The following is a 21,718-nucleotide window of genomic DNA, read 5'->3' on the forward strand; positions in this document are numbered from 1 at the left end:
ACCGTACTTAACTATCAAAGTGGACAAGGGTTTGAGGTTTGGTGCAATTCCAGGCACATTATCCCTACATCTGCTATTCTCCTGGTGGTGTTAGATTACATACTGTCTCCATCAACAGGTAGAGGGATACTCAGTTTTCTCACACCCAACTACAAAGAGATTCCTTAAGGGCATAACAAACCTCTCTCCCCAACCCAGATGCCCTACTCCAACATGGGACCTAAAACTAGTTTTAAAGAGATGGACTAGATCACCCTTTGAACCAGTGGCTACTTGTTTACTTACACACCTGTCAATGAAGTTAACATTTCTGGTGGCCATCACCTCAGTGAGGAGAACAGGGGAAATAGCAGTACTTATGGCACACCCCACTTCACAGTATTCTTTCACAACAAGGTTACTATCTGGCTACACCCAAAGTTTATTCCTAAAGTGGCCTCATCTTTTCACATGAACCAACCAGATCCTCCCAACTTTTTATCCTAAGCCTCCCCATGGTAACAGAGAGGCCATACTGCACATCCTAGATGTTAGGAGAGCCCTGACCTTCTACTTGGACAGGACAAAGACTTCTAGGAAATCTCGTAAGCTCTTCCATTCCATTGCAGAAAGGTCTAACGGCACAGCAATATCAGCCCAGAGACTCTCCAAATGGGTCTTGAACTGTTTTCATGTTTGCAACATAGTACCTCTACCTGGAATTTGCACACACTCCATGAGGTCAGTTTCCTCCTTTGTTGCCTTCCTCAAGAATGTCCCTGTCTTGGAAATCTGCAGAGCAGCCACCTTGGGTGTCTGTACATACCCTCACAGAACACTATGCCATCACTGGAGACTCTGCTTCCAATGCTAATTTCGGCTCTGCGGTATCATCATCCATAACAGACTTGATTCCAAAGCCCCAACCTCCTATTAGGGACACTGCTTGAGAGTCACCTATAGTGGAGCACCGATAGGAACACTACTCAAAGAAGAAGAGGAAGTTACTCACCTTGTGCAGTAATGATGGTTCCTTGAGATGGGTGTCCCTATGGGTGCTCCATAACCCGCCCTCCCCTCTGTTTCAAAGTTCTTGATAGGGACTCTGTGGTAGAGAAGGATCTGAGGGTGGTTTGCTTGCACAGCACTAATTAGCCTCAAGGCAGAGCATGAGAAGGGGAGAGTGCATGTGTGGGTTGAACAGACACTGCTACCAAAGATCTCTTGTCAGAAACACAGGAATGCACATGCATCTACAGTGGAGTACCCATAGGGACACTCATCTCGAACAACCATTATTACTGCACAGTGTGAATAACTTCCTCTTAATCAACACGTAAAAGCTCCCTGTATTTTTGCTTTCCATTTGCAGACGAAATTCTTAAAGGAATAGATTTTCATTTTCTCAATTGAAAAGACTGCAAAGTAAACTTTCAAACGTGAAAGGGCAGTTGAGAAACTCTTGGCGTGGGGCATTTTTGTTACACAGTGGGATGAATGTTTTGTTTGTTGAGATTTTGAGCTAGTTAAATATTTTTCCTCCCAGTCATTCATACAGTAAGTGCTTTTAAGTTTAGCTGCAAAATGCATTAGTTTCAGCTTCAACAGACTGACTTGGTATGGCAAAAGTAGCTTGGTTCAAAACCAAGCTGATGTGTAGAAGTTCAGTCCTTTGGCATCAGGAGGTCTGCATTAGTTAGTGACAGTATTATCAGGATATTCAGAATCCAGCATTTCAGTTTCCAGAGGTCAGGAAGGAGGTTTGCATAGCATTAAAGCAGATTTACTTTTCATCCAAGGAGCTAAAATACACAGTCATGTTAATCAGTTTTTTCAAAAGTTGGAGTAGATAGGAATTTGACTGACTTGACCCAGGCTTGGATCCTCCTCCACCGAGGGGCCTGGGATTCTGGATCCAAGCCATGGGTTAGCATGATTTGCTTGTAGACAAAAGGGGGCGGGTAGGCTGGAGCCTGAGTTCAAACTCAGGGTTCAAGCCCTATTGCTTTGCAGTGTGGATGCATCCCCACTGGACTCACGCTCCTGGAGTCTGCCAAAAGTAATCCCACACCCTGATGTTTTGTACTCTGGACAGTCAAGTTTTCCCACACTGCACCATGAACAAAGGGCTATAGTGGCCACATTTTGGGAGGGCATTAGGAAGTCTGGGATATGGGGGTTAGACTTGGGCCCACATAATGCAGTATAGATGCTGGAGACCCAGGTTGGGACCCAGGCTTCAAAAATTCATAGCCTGGGGTTACTAATGAGTGTAAATGCTCAAGCCCTAGGTTATGAAATGCAGGGTCTGCTAACTTGAGTTCTGCTAACCCTGGACATACATTGCAGTATAGACATACCCAAAAGGACTGCCCAGGCTTTCCTTGGTTTTTAAATAGTTCTATAAATATTGTGCAGAGTGGAATGTAGGCTGCCAAATCCTACAAGTTTGCATGCTCTCTCTCTCTCACACTCACTATATTGCAAAAGCCTCCTCTTATTTTTTAAGCAGTAAAAAGTTCTTCTGGTGGATCATAGTTTGCCATGAAAAATTTGACACAGTAAGATCTGTTCACCATAAAATAGGCAGAAGCTAAAAGTGCTTTTTCTATGTGAATTTTGCAATTAGTAAATAAAATGCATTGAAGGGATTGGATTTCTGGTACAGTCCCTCAAGTCCCACTAATCAGAACAAAGCATGATTAATATTTAACTCACACTATTGTACATGCATATTATTCCACATCTACAATGGGCAAAGGATATTTTTGAAAATATTTCAGACTCTATAGATGTTCTGTCACCCCCCCCCTCCCAATTATTTGTCTTTGAATAGTGCACTGAGAGGCTGAGTTGAAGTTTGGCTTGCGTCTGCATTAGAGGTGGCTGGAGGACAAACATTTCTTTCCATGACAACTTCTGAGGTTTTGAAATTTGTTTTCGTTCCACATTGGAACAAAATCAGAACTGTTCAAATGTTTTTGCAAAACAGAATTGTGTTGAAATGTCCATTTTCTGCTTGAAAGATCAAGTTTTCAATTCAGGTCTCTTTCTCTGATCAGAAGTGACCAGAGATCCCTGGACCTCTGAAACCTTCCTGGCAAAAGCATTGATGAAATCAACAGGTCTACCCGACACGTTTTGGCTTTGATGAAACAGTGTATTCTGATGAAAATATATGTAGCTCAAATGCGGTGTAATTTTTTGGACCAAGAGAGATCCTTAAGAAAATGGTCATTGTTTGTGATGACTGCACATATTTAACTGCATGAACTAGGCTGTTGGGCAAAAGCAGAAAACAACTTCTGATGACATGATCCTCTAAAGATGGGTATCAGTTTTCTGACATCAGACCAAATGACTCTAACTTCTGATAAGTCAAGAAGATATGGAGAGAATTTCTTGTACCAGCATGCATATGTAATTCAGCCATGTCACCCTGATCCTGCGGTGGGATGTCCCAGCCCAGATCTAAATTCCCACAAAGAGTCCCACTGAAATCAAAGCGATTGGTGAACATAAGGATCTACACTAGCAGATCCCTTTGCAGGATCAGAGAACTATTGCTGCAAAACCAAATATGTACGGTAAAAATTTGGTTGTCAAGAATGAAGTTAAGATAAATGGAACAAATTACTGGCTGTATTAGATAACTGAAGAAAAATGGACTGAATAGGTTGAACTAAATAAAAAGCTGATCAACCACTGGTACAACTTTTCTACCAATAATATTTATACTTACTGTAGTCATTACCTACTGTATGTATCAGCTCTGCTGTCTTCACTTATCTAGTATATCTGACATCTTCTCCTTTAAAGCAGATATAAGAAAATAATATCTATCATCAAAATGCTCTTTTATCTTTTAAAAATGCAATGTCATGGCAATTTTATCCCAGTTACAAAATTTACCTATTCACGCTTCCTATCAGATGATGATGGTTAAAAACTAGTTATTTACTTCTCCTGTCCAAAAAAATAAAAACTATTTGCCTTCAAAGGATGTAGGGATTTAGCAAGGCTGCTTACAGCATAGCATTTGCTTTTAGTAATAAAATGGTCATAGTTAAAGCAACTTAATTAAGACTCTTCTGGCTACATTTTCCCCATCGCTCATACTCTGCACTGGATACAAATGGAATAGTTAGAATTTCAGCTATTTGTCTACGCAGTCACAATTTAAATGGAATATGTAAATAAGGTCCCAGTCCTACAGTGATATTCATAAGGGTGGACCTCTGTGCCAGGACAGATCCCCAGTGATTTCAGTGGCTCCACCCAGGGATGTGCCCACATGGATATCATTACAGGATCAGGAAGTGCATAAATGGCTCATTACTGTATTCCTTAGTTCTGCAAAACCTTTGGTAGCCTTGGGAGTCTTTCCTGAATCCAAAATATCTTTTTTTAAAATTTTTAATTGAAGACCATTTTATTGGGCATCCTTTCTGCTACTGTGATATCACGTAGTGTTGCTGTTGCGTGTGTGAGTGTGTATGTGGTCAGGGATGCTTCTTTAAATAACTACAACAACATTGTAGCATTTTTTCAATAAATACGTATCTTTACTCACAATGTCATTCTCTCAGTCAAGGCCTACTCCCACTCCCATTAACATCAGTGGCATCACTACTTTGATCTTTAGGGAAGCAAGATCAGGCCATGTACCTTTCATTTACTACTGTATATAATGAGATGACTTACAATGCACTTGTCCTTTCCTAAATTTGTTTTGGTTAATGCTATCCAAACACAAGTTCTAACTAATATTACCCTCTGTTTGGTACTCTACAGTTGACACTCCAGATCCGTATGTGGAGCTGTTCATCCCCTCAGCCCCTGACTGCAGAAAGAGAACAAAACACTTCAATAATAATGTGAACCCTGTGTGGAATGAGACCTTTGAGTTTATTTTGGACCCGAACCAGGAAAATGTTCTGGAGGTAAATCATGTACTGAGGTACAGCTAGAAATGTTGAGCAGTGTCAGGAGGGTTAAAACAACAACACTTTGCACATACACAACATCTGTTATCTGAGCATTTCAGTTTTCTAAACATGAAGGTTTTACCTTTATACACAGGCCTGAGCCAGGGGTTGGTGCATAAGTTGCACCATCCCAGGAGCAGCCTTGGATGGCATTGACACTGATACACTTCTGAGTCACAATTTCTTACCTGTTTGCTGTTCTTTACAGCAGCAGCAAACTAGTATTTTCTCCCTTCATTGGCTCAGCTACTTTGGCCAGAAAGTAGGTGGGGGTGGAACCAAGTCTCTGCTTATTCCTCTCTCCTCTCTGCCAACTAGAGGAGGGAGTAAATGGGAGATTAGCTCCACTTACTTCTATATGCCTGGACCCAAGGTCTGAGGCCATGTCTACACTTACTATGGATTGACACTGCTGTGATCAATGCAGCGGGGGTTGATTTATTGGGTTTAGTGAAGACCTGCTAAATAGACCACAGAGCACTCTCAGATCCACTCTGGTACTCCATCGGAATGAGAAGTCGAAGGTAAGTTGATGGGAGAACGTCTCCCTTCAACACAGCATGGTGTAAACACTGCAGTAAGTTGACCTACGCTACATTGACTCCAGCTACCCTATTTACCTAGCTGGAGTAGCGTAACTTAGGTTGACTTAACCACGTAGTGTAGACAAGGCCTGAGTAACCTCCCCTAAGGAGCATAAGGGATCTGTCACTCCTTTGTACAGGCATCTAGTCCAAGTCACTATCAATCCCTAATTAATTAAGCATTATAACACTGTATGTACAAAAGATTGTGTTAGTCTAACCATTTTAGTGTGTCCAGAGTTTGAGTATATTTTCATTGCAGAGTTTACATTGGCTCTTGTTTGGTAACCTGTCCACTTTGCAGAGAGGACACAGGCTAAACTAAAGGTTCTCAACCAGGGGTACACATACCCCTGGGGGTACTCAGAGGCCTTCCAGGGGGTACATCAACTCGTCTAGATAGCACAAGCAAAGTCAATATAAACTAAAATTTCATATGGACAAGGACTTGTTTATATTGCTCTATATATTATATGCTGAAATGTAAGTGCTATATTTGTATTCCCATTGATTTATTTTATAATTATATGGTAAAAATTAGAAAGTTAGCAATTTTCAGTAATAGTGTGCTGTGACACTTTTTTGTATTTTTAGTCTGATTTTGTAAGCAAGTAGTTTTTAAGAGAGATGAAATACAAATCAGACTCCTGAAAGGGGTTCAGTAGTCTGGAAAGGTTCAGAGCCATTGGGCTCAACCACTCAAGTACTGATAGTCTTCAATGTCTTCCTACAGTTTCTCCCCATGTGCTCTGAAGGACAGACAAGTTCTCCCACAATTCACTAGGACAGGATCATAGAGAGGCCCATCTGCTTACTGCAGCACAAAGAACCAAGGTCTCTTCCCCCTGAAGTCTTAGCAACATACATGGGTGAAGGCAGCATCAGTGAGAGAACACAGTAACTCATGTGTGGCTTTGTATTGTGGCTGCTCACACCTGGGCTAGGCCTGCTGCTCACACCTCGGTGCCCATCACCTTAGTTATGTGTGTAGCAAAGAGGTACCCTAAGTGACTTGCCTGGGACACACAACCTGGAAGTAGGAAATCTGAGAATAGAACTCAAAGTTCTAACTCCTAGTCCCCTGTTGTAGCCACAAAGCACCAGATAGATACCAGCACAAAGAATGGAATGAGTCACTTTTCTTCACATGAAAGTATTTGTAGAAACAGCAAGGAAGAAAAAAAGCAGAAGTTAGGTCCACCAGTGCTTCCCTCTCCTGCAATTACTTGAAATAGACTGTGATACACCCACCCTACCAATGTGATATATGCCATCATGTTCCAGAAATGCCTATCTGCCATGTACATTGGCCAAACCGGACAGTCTCTACACAAAAAAACAAATGGACACAAATCAGACATCAAGAATTATAACATTCAAAAACCAACAGGATAATACTTCAATCTCCCTGGACACTCAATAACAGACTTAAAAGTGGCAACTCGTCAACAAAAAAACTTCAGAAACAGACTCCAAATGAGAAACTGCAGAACTGGAATTAATTTACAAACTGGACACCATCAAATTAGGCCTGAATAAAGCCTGGGAGTGGATGGGTCACTACAAAAACTAATTTCCCCCTTTGCTGATACTCACACCTTCTTGTCAGCTGTTTGAAATGGGCCACCTTGATTATATTGGCCTCATCAGCACTACAAAAGTGATTTTTCCTCCCTTGGTATTCACCCCTTCTTGTCAACTGTTGAGAATAGCCCACTTCCACCTTAATTGAATTGGCTAGTTAGCACTGACCCACCACTTGGTAAGGCAACTCCCGTCTTTTCATGTGCTGTGTATTTATACCTGCCTACTGTATTTTCCACTCCATGTATCTGATGAAGTGGGTTTTAACCCACGAAAGCTTATGGCCAAATAAATTTGTTAGTCTCTAAAGTGCCACATGACTCCTCGTTGTTTTTGCTGATACAGACTAACACGGCTACTGCTCTGAAACCCACCTGATGCTACTTCATGATCCCACCTCAAACCTCTTGTTGCCAAGGGGAAGTAAATAATAATAAAGAAGCCCAAAACATCCTTGCCAGTGTGTCCTATGCCCATGTCATCGAGCTTGACAATCAACTTCACCCCTTGTATTGGAGCAACACTATCATTTTAGTTAAAACTATCACTATAACTGGGAATACAGTGAGAGACCTCATTGGTGATTAAGAAACTATCCACACTTTCCATCTTTGTAAGGTAGATTATGACAGTTATCTGCCGGGGAAGAATTTCACGTGTCTCCAAGCAGTTATCTTACATATTGTTTTTATAATGTGCAGAATGTCCATATTGGCTCATGTTGCTGGCTAATTCAAACAGAATAGGAGTTAGGATACATATTCTCATTTTACTCTTGCATTATGTGTACAAAGGCCAAGGCTATCACAGCAGAAAGGAGAATCTATAATATCATGCATCTTACCAAGTAGCTGCTGAAGGAGCATAGAAAGGAAGATGGGAAGCTAGTGTAACAACAAGGGCAGAGTTAAGATTTTTTGAATGCCTTCAATGTGCATGTCACATATTTGGTTTCTTTTAAGTTTAACCTAATTTGTTTTGTTTTGTATTTATCCCATAAATTACTGACTCATTCTTTAACTCCATCTTAACAAGATTTTTGTTTTGAATCTCCTTTGGCTCCCCTCCCGCCCCATCTCAGTTTAAAAATGTTTAAGATGCATTGAAAGCAGGGAACAGGATACCCTGCAGAGCTACAAATTTTAAGGCACTGAGAATTGGGAAGTGATAGAGCAGTGCTTTCTTCAGGAGAATCTGTCACCAGGCATCCTGGCAGAGTTCAGGGGCTCTGCATAATCTCTACCCTCTGTCAGTTCCCACTACTTACCTGACTCCATACTTTTATTTGGCTCCCTTTATCAGCTTTCCTTATTTGTGGCTCATCTAAGATTTCACAACCTGCTATGGGCTTTAGAAGATGAACAGGAGCCATGAACCTGATTTTCTGCATAAGGTCTACAATAGCTCCTGCAGTCTTTAAAAATTAACTGAGTGATCAGTGAGAAACTGGGGATGGGGCACAGGAATCAAGGTACAGCTAGTCTATCTGGTAATATTGACATAATTGACAGAATCCTCTCAGACAACCCGGCTCAAATTTTGCTAACAGACTCACAAACTTCACCGTGGTTGCATGAATGTGCTGAATATGGAATTTGCTCAATAAGATTTAAAAAGATTTTAAAAAAACGATTAACTCAACTAACTGTAATGGCTAATGGCTTATCCAACCTGCCTTCCTCAAAGCAATAACACATCTTTCTGTTCTATGTTTGTATGTATTAGGAGGTCAAGAAGAAATTGGGAAGGTAGTATTTAATTCAGACTATTGTGTGGTCTCAGTCATTTCTTAGTGTGGTATGGTCTGAATTACTCACTTTTCGCTATTGTATGGTCTGACTAAGTGATTTCCCGCTATGGTAAGAATTCAGACAGTTCCTAAAACATAACTTGTAAATCATCTTTGATTTTATGAGGTGTTTCTCACTCTTTCCCCCCGCCCCCCATCATGGTTTTATGTAGTCATTAAAAAGCATAATATTTTATGAGCTGGCATCTAGTGCAATATGGTATGAGTCAATTTCCAGTATAATGCAGCAGCAATCTACTTCCAAGGTTATGTAAGTATCCTTTTCTTGTAGCAGACCTACCAAGATATATGTTATAAACAGGAATTCAGTGTGATTACTTAAACTAATTAAAGATTTTAGCTGGTTCCTGAGCCATATGATATATAAGGCCCTGAAAATTAGCACCACAGAGTCAGCAACACTACATAATAATGGTAAGTTGCATATTAGTTAGCAAAATATATAGTGGCCATGGTAAAGGTTTACTGTAATAATATAAGTTTACTAGACTACAAGAAATTGTGGCAAAGCTCCAACCTTGTCTCAGTGGGTGCCACGCTTCCAGGCAGATTACGCTAGCCTAAGAGGCTCACTGTGACCCTCCACTTAGCCCTTCTCTCTCTAGAGGTAAGGGTCACAGCCTACTGAGCCATTTTCATCATAAACCAGCAAGGGAGGTGGGAAGAAGCAACTCTCCCTCGCACAGTCTCCGTTGTCTCACAGTCTCTGTGATTAATCAGGGAGAGCGGGGAGCCTGGGCCCACCCTCTACTCCAGGCTCCAGCCTAGGGACCCTAGTAGTAGCAGCTGTTGGTAGCTGACTTTTTGAAACAGGATGAGTGCAATTCCCTGGGCCATTTCCTCACAGCAGCCCCTACTTCCTCAACATTTACTTCACTCTTACCTCACGGCCTCCTTCCTTGTGCCTGATAGGGTTCATACTGCTGAATTTCTCCAGTGGCGCAGCTTCCTCCTACAGCCCCTGGCATGCACACCTAACTGACTAACTGGGAGGGTTTTAACTAGTTCCAGCCAGCCCTTGATTGGCTTCAGGTGTCCCAATCAACTTAGCTATCTCCACTGCTTTCTAGAAGGATCTTAATGAGCCCCAGGTCTCTTGATTAACCTAGAGCAACTGCCATTTGGTTACCATGGTAACAGGGATTTGTTTAGCCTGGGGCTAACATACCTGTTTCTTACTACTTTCCTATATTCATCTGGCTTTGCCCCATCACAAAATTGTCTGTAGCATGGTATTATTACACACACATGCAATTCAGTGTAAAGTCTCTGTATTCTGCATAAAATTAAATGACAGAATTTGACTGTGTGTAGGAAGACACACTGAAAAATGCCTTTCCACCACAAAAAAGGCACGTCACACTCAAAAACAAAATAAATACTCTACCCCAAGAGGAGTTTTAACTCCATAAAGAGAGAAGTACCAGAGATGCTATGAAAGTCTCCTAGGGACTTCGCTATTCTTGTGGATTTTGTAGAATGGCATTCAGGTCCCATGGTGATTGGAGGCAGTACAAAACCCTAAAATAGATATTAAAAATACAACTACCATTATTAAAATAATGACTGCCATCCTAACATATAGTACATCCTTCAAGGGTGTTGCATCCAGCATGGGGAGTTCTATATCATGTCTCATCTTGAGAAATGGAGGAATTGATCACAGAACTAAAAATTAGTGATTGCTTAGGTGCAAGTGATCAAGGCTTGTTATGTGCAAACAGAAATAAAGACCAAATCACTTATATATTTGTTACTTTAAAACTGCCAATTTCACAAAAATGGAAAAAAGTGAGCAAATCATCTGTGAGAAAGAATTTAAACAGAAGAATGTGCATAATTGTGAACTGTTTAAGAACACTATATTAGATGCCCCCAAAGCTGCAACTTGTCTTAGAGGGGGAAGTGAAAGCAGCTTCTTTAAAAAATAAAGGAGAGAAGGGGGCGGCAATTGATCACAATGAATATAAGTTATAAGCTAGGAACTGTAGAAACTTGACAAGGGAAGCAAAAGGACACAAAGGCAAAATCTATGGCCAGCAGAGTAAAAAACAATTTTTTTCAAGTAATTAGGAACAGAAGGAATCCTAACAATGGTATTCATCCATTACTGGATGGAAATGGTAGAATTGTCAATAATAACAAAGAAAACACAGAAATGTTCAATAAATATCTGTTCTGTATTCGGGAAAAGGCTAAATGATGTATTCATATGTTGTGAAGGTAATGAAATACTTTACATTACAACAGTAACTCTGGACAATGTTAAACCGTGACTATTAAAGTTAGACATTTTCAGCAGGTTTGGATAATCTGCATCCAAGAATTTTAAATAAACAGCCAAAGAGCTCCTTGGACAGTTCATGTGGATTTTCAATAAGTCTTTGAGCAGTGGAGAAGTTACAGAGGACTGGAAGAAAGCTAATGTTATGTCAATATTTAATAAGGGTAAATGGGATGACTCAGGTAATTGTAAGTCAACCTGATGTTGATCCCAGGCAAAATAATGAAATGGCTGATATGGGATTTGATGAATTGAAGGAAGTTAATATAATTAATATCAATCAACATTGGTTAATGAAAAACAATCTTGTTAAGCTAACTTGATATCTTTTTGATATACGTTTGCTTGATAAAGGTAATAGTGTTAATGTACTATATATACTTAGGCTTCTGAAAGGCATTTGACTTGGTACTACATAATATTTTGATTAAGAAACTAGACTGGCTGATAGGTCTCACAGTGTGATTGTAACTGGGGAACCACTGAGTGGATGTGCTTCCAGAGGGGTCTTGCAAGAGTCAGTTCTTCAGCTGATGCTATTTAACATTTTTGTCAGTGTTCTGCAAGTAAACATAAAATTGTTGCTGATCAAGTTTGCAGATGACACAAAGATTGGGGAAGTGGTAAATAATGAAGAGGACAGGTCACTGATACAAAACAATGCAGATCGCTTGGTAAACTGGGTGCAAGCAAACAGTATGTGTTTCAATACTGCCAAATGTAAAGTCATTGTAAATATCTAGGAAGAAAGAATGCAGGCCATGCAGGATGGGGGACTATATCCTGGGAAGCCAGGACTTGGGGATCATGATGGAAAGTCAGCTGAACATGAGCTCCCAGTGCAGCGCTGTGGCCAAAAGGGCTAATGTGATCCTTGCCTGTATAAACAGCTGAATCTTGAGTAGGAGTAGAAAGGTAGAAGAGATTACTCCTGCATTTTCCACTGGTGTGACCTCTCCTGGACTATTATGTCCAATTCTGGTGTTCACACTTCAAGAAGTATGTTGAAAAGAATGGAGTGGGTTTAGAGAAGAGCCACAAGGAATGCAAATGACTAAAGGATTGGAAAACCTACCTTATCGTGAAAGGCTCAAGGAGTTCAGTCTATTTACCTTATCAAAGAGAAGGTTAAGGTGTGACTTGATCACAGTCTAGAAGTACGTACATGGGGAACAAATATTTGATGATAGAGGACTTTTCAGTTTAGCAGACAAAGGTATAACAAGATGCAGTGGCTGGAAGTTAAAGCTAGACAAATTTAGAGTAGAAATAAGGCCTACTTCTTAAAACTGTGAGGATAATATAACCACCGGAGCAATTTACCAAGGGTAATGGTGGATTCTCCACTATTGGAAATTTTTTAATCAAGAATTACAAACATAAGGAAGTACTTCAAAACACAATGGACAGTGAACTTGTAAATTTGTTGCCAGGAGATGCTGTGAAGGTCAAAAGTACAATTGGGTTAAAAAAAGAATTAGATAAGTTCATGAAGGATAGGTTCATCAATGGCTATTAGCCAAGATGGTCAGGATGCAACCACATGCTTTGTGTGTTCCTAAACATGTGACTGTCAGAAGCTGAGATTGGATGGCAGGGGATAGTTTACTCAATAATTGGCCTATTTTCTTCATTCCCTCTGAAGTGTCTGGCACTGGCCACTGTTGAAAGACGGAAAACTGGGCTAGATGGATCATTGCTCTTAGCCAGTAGGGCCATTCTTATGATATTGGATGTTTTTCTAAAAGATGTGCTCTAGTTCAAACATGCCTAACTCTGCTCCCATTCAAGTCAATGATAAAAAACCCATTCCTGATATCTACAGGTTTTTCACCCTTGAAAGATTTACTGAAGGATATGAGAACGTTTATTATTTTAATAATTGCAGCTATGTTCTTTGGTACGTCTACCTCTGTCTGTGTGTGTGTATGTAAGCATGTCCTTGATGAAGAACATGATGATATCACCATAAGAAGACTCTATCTGATGCATCCTCCTTTGCTTCTTTCTCTCCAGAAATATGACTTGTTATGCTTCTTCCAAACACTGGTATGGCAATAGGAATGGGAAATTGTGTTCCAGAGTCCCAGTTGTTTACTTGTGCAGCTCACATTCCAAAAGGTGTGGTCCCTGCTGAGATGGAGAACATGCCAATGGGTTTTTAGATTTGATTGGACTTAGAGTAGATGTTTCCAAGTTTGGAATTTCTGTGCATTACGCCAAGTACTTATTGCTGTACTGTGATCTAGTAATTAAAAAGAGTAGGGAACTGAAAGTTACATAGTAAATAGTAAGATGAGTGAACTTGAGTGCCTGGTATTAAATGAGGATATTAATATAATAGGCATCACATAAACTTGATGGAACGGGGGTAAGCAATGGGACTCAGTCATATCAGGGTACAAAATATATAGGAATGACAGAATTGGTTGTGCTGGTGGCAGAGTGGCACTATATGTGAAAGAAAGCACAGAGTCAAATATATTAAAATGTTAAATGAATCAAACGGTACCATAGACTCTCTGTGGATAGAAATTCCATGCTTGAATAATAGGAGTATAGCAGTAGGAACATACTACAAACCACCTGACCAGGATGGTAATAGTGATTATGAAATGCTCCGGTAGATTAGAGAAGCTACAAAAACAGAAAACCCAATAATAATGGGGGATTTCAATGATCCCCATATTGACTGGGTACATGTCACCTCAGGATGCGATGCTGAGATAAAATTTCTAGACACTATTAATGACTGCTTCTTGGAGCTGCTAATCCTGGAACCTACAAGGAGAGAGGCAATTCTTGATTTTTGTCCCAAATGGCGCACAGGATCTGGTCCAAGAAGTAAATATAGCTGAACTGCTTGGTAATAGCAACCATAATGTAATTAAATTCAACATCTTTGTGTGAGGGGAAATACCAAAGAAGCCCCCACAGTAGCATTTAACTTAAAAAAAAAAAGGGGAACTTTACAAAAATGAGGAAGCTAGTTAAACAGAAATTAAAAGGAACAGTTGCAAGATTGAAATGCCAGCAAAGACCATGTAAACTTTTTCAAAACACCATAATAGAGGGTCAAATTAAATGTATTACCCCCCCCCGCCGCAAATAGTAAGAGGACTGAAAAAAAAAAGCCATCAACAAAGCAAAAGAGACATTTGGAGACAAAAAGGCATCCTTTAAAAATCGGAAGTCTGTCCTCGTTTGTGTTTTCTTCAATAGGATTTAATTCTGGCAAGTCAAGTGCAAAAATATAATTAGACAGGCCAAAAAAGAATTGAAGAGCAACTAACAAAGGAAACACAAAAACTAACAGCAACTTTTTAAAATTACATCAGAATCAGGAAGCCTGCCAAACAATCAGTGGGGCCACTGGACAATTGAGGTGCTAAAGGAGCACTCAAGGAAGACTAGGCTGCTGCAGGGAAGCTAAATTAATTTTTTGCATCAGTCTCCACTGCAGAGGAATTGAGGAAGATTCCCACACACAAGTCATTCTTTTTAGGTGCAAAGCTGAGGCAGTGTTCCAAACTGAGGTGCCGATAGAGGAGGTTTTGGAACAAATTGATAAATTTAACTGTAATAAGAAATGAGGACCAGATGGTATTCACCCAAGAGTTCTGAAGGAACTCAGATGTGTAATTGCAGAACTACTATATGTGGTATATAACCTATCGTTTAAATCGGCCTCTGTACCAGATGACTGGAGGATAGCTAATGTAATGCCAATTTTTAAAAAGGCTCCAGAGGTGATCCTGGCAATTAGAGGCTGGTAAGCCTAACTTCAGTACCAGGAAGATTGACTGGAACAATAGTAAAGAGCAGAATTATCAGAGACAGAGGAACATGATTTGTTGGGGAGGAATCAACATGACTTTTGTAAAGGGAAGTCATGCCTCACCAATCTATTAGAATTCTTTGAGGGAGTCAACAAACGTGGACAAGGGTGATCCAGTGGATATAATGTACTTGAACTTTCAGAAAGGTCCCTCACCAAAGGCTCTTAACAGGCCCTCTCAGAGGTCCAGAGACGCCTGGGCCACTTCCAGCTTTTGAGGCCCCTAACCATAATAAAAATTAAAAATGACAACACATGAAAACAAATTAATGCACCAAAAAAAGAGTAAGACATAATTTCAATATTTTTTTATTTAACAAATACTTTTCTAGCCTTTTTCTGTGCAAATGCACTAATTAATGAGGAAAAAATCTAGCTTTCGTGCAATGTCACAGTTGATATTAAGCATGGTGAGCCCATTCAAACACTCTTGTCCCATAGTTGAATGGTGATTGTTCTTTACCTGCTTCAACACATTGAAGGTACATTCACCTGAAGCCACTGATGCAGGCAAACTGACAAAAATACGCAATGCAATTGTGATATTAGGAAACACCCAAGAGAGTCCAAGTTAGAGTATTTCTTGAAGCAATTCCTTTGGCTTGCAATCCAATTCAAAGTTCATGGAATATATTTGTTTGAGGAAGATGACCTCGTCACTGAGATCTTTTGAGATTTCTTTCTTGTACTGTTGCTGAAATTGTTCAGCTGCAGAAAGTAGATCTTCATTACTCAGTCTGTTGAACTGCCAAAGAAACCCCAAAAAGGTACAAATTAGTTGCAGAGACTCAAATCGACGTGTAAGACCTGATTGAATAGAGTCAGTGATGACAAGGAAGACATTGAGCCTATAAAGCTGCTCAGCATTGGATTCAGTAGGTAAGTTGCGATTGGTGGAGAACTCAGATGAAATGCCAATATTCTGTGTTACTAATTTGGACTCAGTCAGGATCGCATCCCATTGTTCACAAATCTGTTGGATGTAATTGATAAGACTTTCAATGTTATCCCTCTCAACATCAAGTGTAGCGTTGTGTGCTTCAATTACCAGATTAGTTTGGTAAATCATTGTAAGTAGCTTCATCTACAAAGATGACATCAGAATGCATTCAAATTTGGACATGTGCTTCTGAATAGACTGAAGTTCAGTTCAAGCCTGTGCAGTGAGATTGAGAGATTCAAGCTCATTTAAAACCTTTCTCACTGAATTCAAATGCTGCGCAACTGATTGAATACGGATTGAATACGATCAATCCGTGCAGACCATATAGTTTTGGACATCCCATGCAGTGAAATACGAAGATACTGCTTTAGAATTTCCCACCTTTGTGGACTGCTACTGTCATAAATATAAAGGGAAGGGTAAACCCCTTTAAAATCCCTCCTGGCCAGAGAAAAAAAATCCTCTCACCTGTAAAGGGTTAAGAAGCTAAAGGTAACCTCACTGGCACCTGACCAAAATGACCAATGAGGAGACAAGATACTTTCAAAAGCTGGGAGGAGGGAGAGAAACAAAGGGTCTGTGAGTCTGTCTATATTCTGTCTTTGCCGGGGATAGACCAGGAATGGAGTCTTAGAACTTTTAGTAAGTAATCTAGCTAGGTACATGTTAGATTATGATTTCTTTAAATGGCTGAGAAAAGAATTGTGCTGAATAGAATAACTATTTCTGTCTGTGTATCTTTTTTGTAACTTAAGGTTTTGCCTAGAGGGGTTCTCTGTGTTTTGAATCTAATTACCCTGTAAGGTATCTACCATCCTGATTTTACAGGGGGGATTTCTTTATTTCTATTTACTTCTATTTCTATTAAAAGTCTTCTTGTAAGAAAACTGAATGCTTTTTTCATTGTTCTCAGATCCAAGGGTTTGGGTCTGTGGTCACCTATGCAAATTGGTGAGGCTTTTTATCCAACATTTCCCTGAAAAGGGGGGGTGCAAGTGTTGGGAGGATTGTTCATTGTTCTTAAGATCCAAGGGTCTGGGTCTGTAGTCACCTAGGCAAATTGGTGAGGCTTTTTACCAAACCTTGTCCAGAAAGTGGGGTGCAAGGTTTTGGGAAGTATTTTGGGGGGAAAGATGTGTCCAAACAGCTCTTCCCCAGTAACCAGTATTTGTTTGGTGGTGGTAGCGGCCAATCCAAGGACAAAGGGTGGAATATTTTGTACCTTGGGGAAGTTTTGACCTAAGCTGGTAAAGATAAGCTTAGGAGGTTTTTCATGCAGGTCCCCACATCTGTACCCTAGAGTGGGGGAGGAACCTTGACAGCTACTGAAGAGATTGTACATTTGCTGAATAGTTCCAAAGTAAGTAATTGCCTCCTTGCATGATTCAGCACAGTCAACACCTACAAGGTTTAGTGTGTGTTTCCACAGCTGGAGAAAATACAGTTTGAATTATACTCAAGCAGAACTGCTTGTGCACCTTTGTATTTCCCAGCCATATTAGATCCATTGTCATAGGCTTGACCAATGCAGGCTTGAAAATCTAACTTAAAACCTTCTAGAATTGCTAGTACTTCAGCAGCAATTTCTTTTCCAGTTTTTCTTGTGAAATTATCAAACAAGATAAACCTTTCTTCAATTGAAAATTTTGAGCTGTCTACAATCTTAATATATCGAATAACCATAGTAGTCTGTTCCTTGTGAGAACAATAAGGAGTGGCAACAACAGTGATTGAAAAATACCTGGCATTTTGAATCTCATCAAGAATTTTTGTTTGTACGAATGACCCACATAGCTCAATAAACTCGTTTTGTATGCGTGTGGAGAGATGATGGACTTGCATGCACTTTTGACTCTCTTGCAATTCTCGAACACTTTTAACATGCTCTGATAGAAGTGGGTCATATTTGCTGAGGAGCTCAACTGTGCCTAGAAAGTTTCCATTTGCACGATCACCAATATCTTGACTGTAACCAAAGAAAGCCAATCCTGCTTAGAAAGAAAAAGGATGACATTCAGGATGCACTCAAGAAGTTTTTTCCAGTTATTAGTTTCTGTAGAGAGTTCAGTCAAGACTAAATTCTCAACTGAACTTTCAGCTGATGCTTCCCTACTGGCTGATTTCCATGCATCTATGGGCTTGGCTACACTTGCGAGTTAGAGCGCATTAAAGCAGGCCTGTGTGCCCTAACTCATGACGCATCCACACTGGCAAGGCACGTAGAGCACCTGGACTCCGCGGCTGGAGCGCTCCTGGCAGTCCACCTCCACAAGAAGCATAACACTTGCTGAGCCCCGGTTGGAGTGCTGCAGAGCCAGTGTGGACACCCTGGTCTATTAATGCACTCTGATCAGCCTCCAGAAGTGTCCCACAGTGCCTGTTCTAGCCACTCTGGTCATCATTTTGAACTCTACTGCCCTGCCCTCAGGTGACCAACCGTCTGACTCGCCCTTTAAATTCTCTGGGAATTTTGAAAATCCCCTTCCTGTTTGCTCAGCCAGGCGTGGAGTGCTCTCAGCGAATCTTTCCAGATGACCATGCCTCCACACTCCAGGTGATCCCCAGTGTGGAGCAATGGCAGTGTGGACCTCATCAGTGTTTGTGGGGAGGAAGCTGTCCAGTCCCAGCTGCGCTCCAGCCATACGAATTATGATACTTCAGGCAGATATCAAGGGACATGATGAAAAGGGGCCATGACCGGGATGCACTGCAGTGCAGGGTTAAAGTGGAGGAGTTGCAGAATGCTTACCGCAAAGCCTGCGAGGCAAATAGGTGCTCTGGTGCTGCCCCTGTGACCTGCCATTTCTAGAAAGAGCTGGATGCGATACTTGGGGGCGACCCCACGTCCACTCTGAGTACTACCACGGACACTTCAGAGCCCAGTTCAACAAGGCAGGAGGAGGAGAAGCAGCAAAGCGGGAGCGAGGGTGCTGAGGTGGAGGAAGACACCCTGGAATCCCTAGATGCATGCAGCCAGGAGCTGTTCTCAAGCCAGGAGGAAGGTAGCTAGTTGCGGCGGCCGGTGCTTGGGGAAGGACAAACACCAGAGGAGGTTCCCGGTAAGCGGCTTCTATTTTGGGAAGGAAGTTATTCGGTACGGGCTCTTGGGGTGAGGACAGTTAGGGCTGCATGCAAACCTAGATGCGGAATAGGGCATTGATATGCTCTCATATCGCAGTAATTGGCCTCAGTGATCTCTTCAAAGGTCTCATCCAGAACTTGGGCAATGCACTTGTGTAGGTTTCTCAGAAGAGCCACTGTGTTCCTTGTCCCAGTAAGGCTAACTTGTCCGTGCCACTGTGCTGTGAGGGACGGGGGGACCATTGCTGCACACAGGCAAGCTGCATATGGGCCAGGGCGGAATCCTCATTGCAGTAGAAGACCCAACCTTGCTTCCCAGGTCACCCTCAGCAGCGAGATATCTTCCAGGATGAACTCCTGTGGAAAATGTGGGGACAGTGTTCGGTATAGGGACCCCCGCTGCTGTTGGCTCTTCCCAAGGCACAGAAACCCAGATGACCGTACAGCCGTGAAACAATCAGTCACGCTTGACCCTGTGCTTACTCACCATTTTGGGGCTCCCATGGATTATGTGCGCTCGCTTTGGGATGGGCAAATTATGCTATTGTGTAGACTGTGCTTTCCCTTAAGTATGGGGGAATCATTGCTCTGTCTGGTGTGAACAATGGTGCCTCTGTTAAGTGTTGCATTTTGCCTTTACAGATGCAACCTTGAGATCTCAGCCGTCCGTGTTATCACCGGCCGAAAGACTCCAAAGAATCAGAAAGAGGCCATGTAGAGGCAAGGAAGACATGTTGCATGAAGTAATGCAGCATTCAAGTAATGAAAATCGAAAAGTGCAGGAGTGGCGGGACAGTGAAAGGAGGATCCGCCAGCAGAATGAGGAGCGCCAGCAGAAAAGCGCGGTGCTCCGGCAGCAAAGCACAGATCGGTAGATAAGCATAATGGAGTGCCAAGCGGACTCAATCCAAGCGCTCGTAGCCATGCAGGCGGAGCACTACCGCCCCCGCCCCCCAACCCACAGCCCTTGTCCCAAAACTCTTTCCCTAGTGCCCCCATGTCCCTCCAACCCACTTTCCCCAACTTCCGGGTTCTTACCGCCACCAGTTGCCTCCAACACCCGTAGCTTCACCACCCAGCCCTGAAAACTATGACCCTTACCCTCTGCACTCAACCCTCATCACCATGCAGTATAGCCATCCTGAAGTGCAGCACTCATTGCACAGCACTCCAGACAAGAAGGCTGAGTATGATAACAGGGCATATGCAAATCTGTGATTGTACCATTCCCCACCCCACCCACTTGCCCTTTCTGTTTCCCAAGCAGTTGGGTTTCTTTTCAGTAAATGAATTTTCTTTTCAATAAATGGATTTTTGGCTTTGAAAACATTCTTTATTATTGCATAAAGTAAAAGATACCTTAGCCCAGGAAAGCAACAGGCACTGCAAGTCAGCATAGCAAACACAGTTTCCTATAAACATTGGAACCATTGCACTTCACTCCCGTGCAGGGCACCAGACATTACTTTCAGCCTCAGATTGCTCCCTCAAGGCATCCCTAATCCTTGCAGCCCTGCGCTGGGCCCCTTTAATAGCCCTGCTCTCTGGCTGTTCAGATTCAGCCTCCAGGTGTTGAACCTCCGAGTTCCATGACTGAGTGAATCTTTCCCCTTCCCTTCACAAATGTTATGGAGGGTACAGCACGTAGATGTAACCACGGGGATGCTGTCATCGACCAGGTCCAGCTTCCCATACAGAGAGCACCAGCGGCCTTTTAAACAGCCAAAAGCACACTCCATAGTCATTCTGCACCAGCTCAGCCCGTTGTTGAACTGCTCCTTGCTGCTGTCAAGGCTCCCTGTGCAGGGTTTCATGAGCCACGGTATTAAAGGGTAAGTGGGGTCTCCAAGAATCACAATGGGCATTTTGACTTCCCCTACGGTGCTCTTTTGATCTGGGAAAAAAGTCCTGGCTTGCAGTTTCCTGAACAGGTCAGTGTTCCAAAAGATGCATGTGTCATGCACCTTTCTGGGCCAGCCTGCGTTAATGTCAATGAAACGCCCACGGTGATCCACAAGCACCTGGAGAACCATCGAGAAATACCCCTTCCAATTAACGTACTCGGAGGTTAGGTGGGCTGGTGCCAGAATTGGACTATGTGTGCCATCTATCACCCCTCCACCGTTAGGGAAACCCATTTGTGCAAAGCCATCCACAATGTCATGCACGTTACCCAGAGTCACGGTTCTTCTGAGCAGGATGTGATTAATGGCCCTGCACACTTGCATCAACACGATTCCAATGGTCGACTTCCCCACTCCAAACTGGTTAGCGACCGATCGGTAGCTGTCTGGAGTTGCCAGCTTCCAGATTGCAATAGCCACCTGCCTCTCCACCATCAGGGCAGCTCTCAATCTCGTGTCCTTGCGCCACAGGGTGGGGGCGAGCTCCTCACACAGTCCCATGAAAGTGGCTTTTCTCATTCGAAAGTTCTACAACCACTGCTCGTCATCCCAGACTTTCATGACGATATGATCCCTCCACTCAGTGCTTGTTTCATGAGCCCAAAAGCGGTGTTCCATGGTGGTGAGCATGTCCATGAATGCCACAAGCAAACTCGTGTCATATGCATTACTTGAGTTGATATCATCATCGGAGCCCTCACTGTCACTTTGGATCATAAGGAG

General features: G+C 42.1%; 1 protein-coding gene across 2 annotated transcripts in view; it reads left to right on the forward strand.

Moving 5' to 3' along the window:
• Positions 1–21,718, forward strand: part of PLA2G4A (phospholipase A2 group IVA) — a 200,405-nt gene that overhangs the window by 115,197 nt on the left and 63,490 nt on the right. For both annotated transcript variants that reach the window (XM_074961148.1, XM_074961147.1), the window contains exon 4: positions 4,774–4,922. In XM_074961148.1, coding sequence (XP_074817249.1) covers positions 4,774–4,922 — 149 coding nt within the window. The remainder of the gene's footprint in view (positions 1–4,773; positions 4,923–21,718) is intronic.

The sequence above is a fragment of the Natator depressus genome, chromosome 8, assembly GCF_965152275.1.
Source record: "Natator depressus isolate rNatDep1 chromosome 8, rNatDep2.hap1, whole genome shotgun sequence".
Lineage (NCBI taxonomy): Eukaryota > Metazoa > Chordata > Testudines > Cheloniidae > Natator > Natator depressus.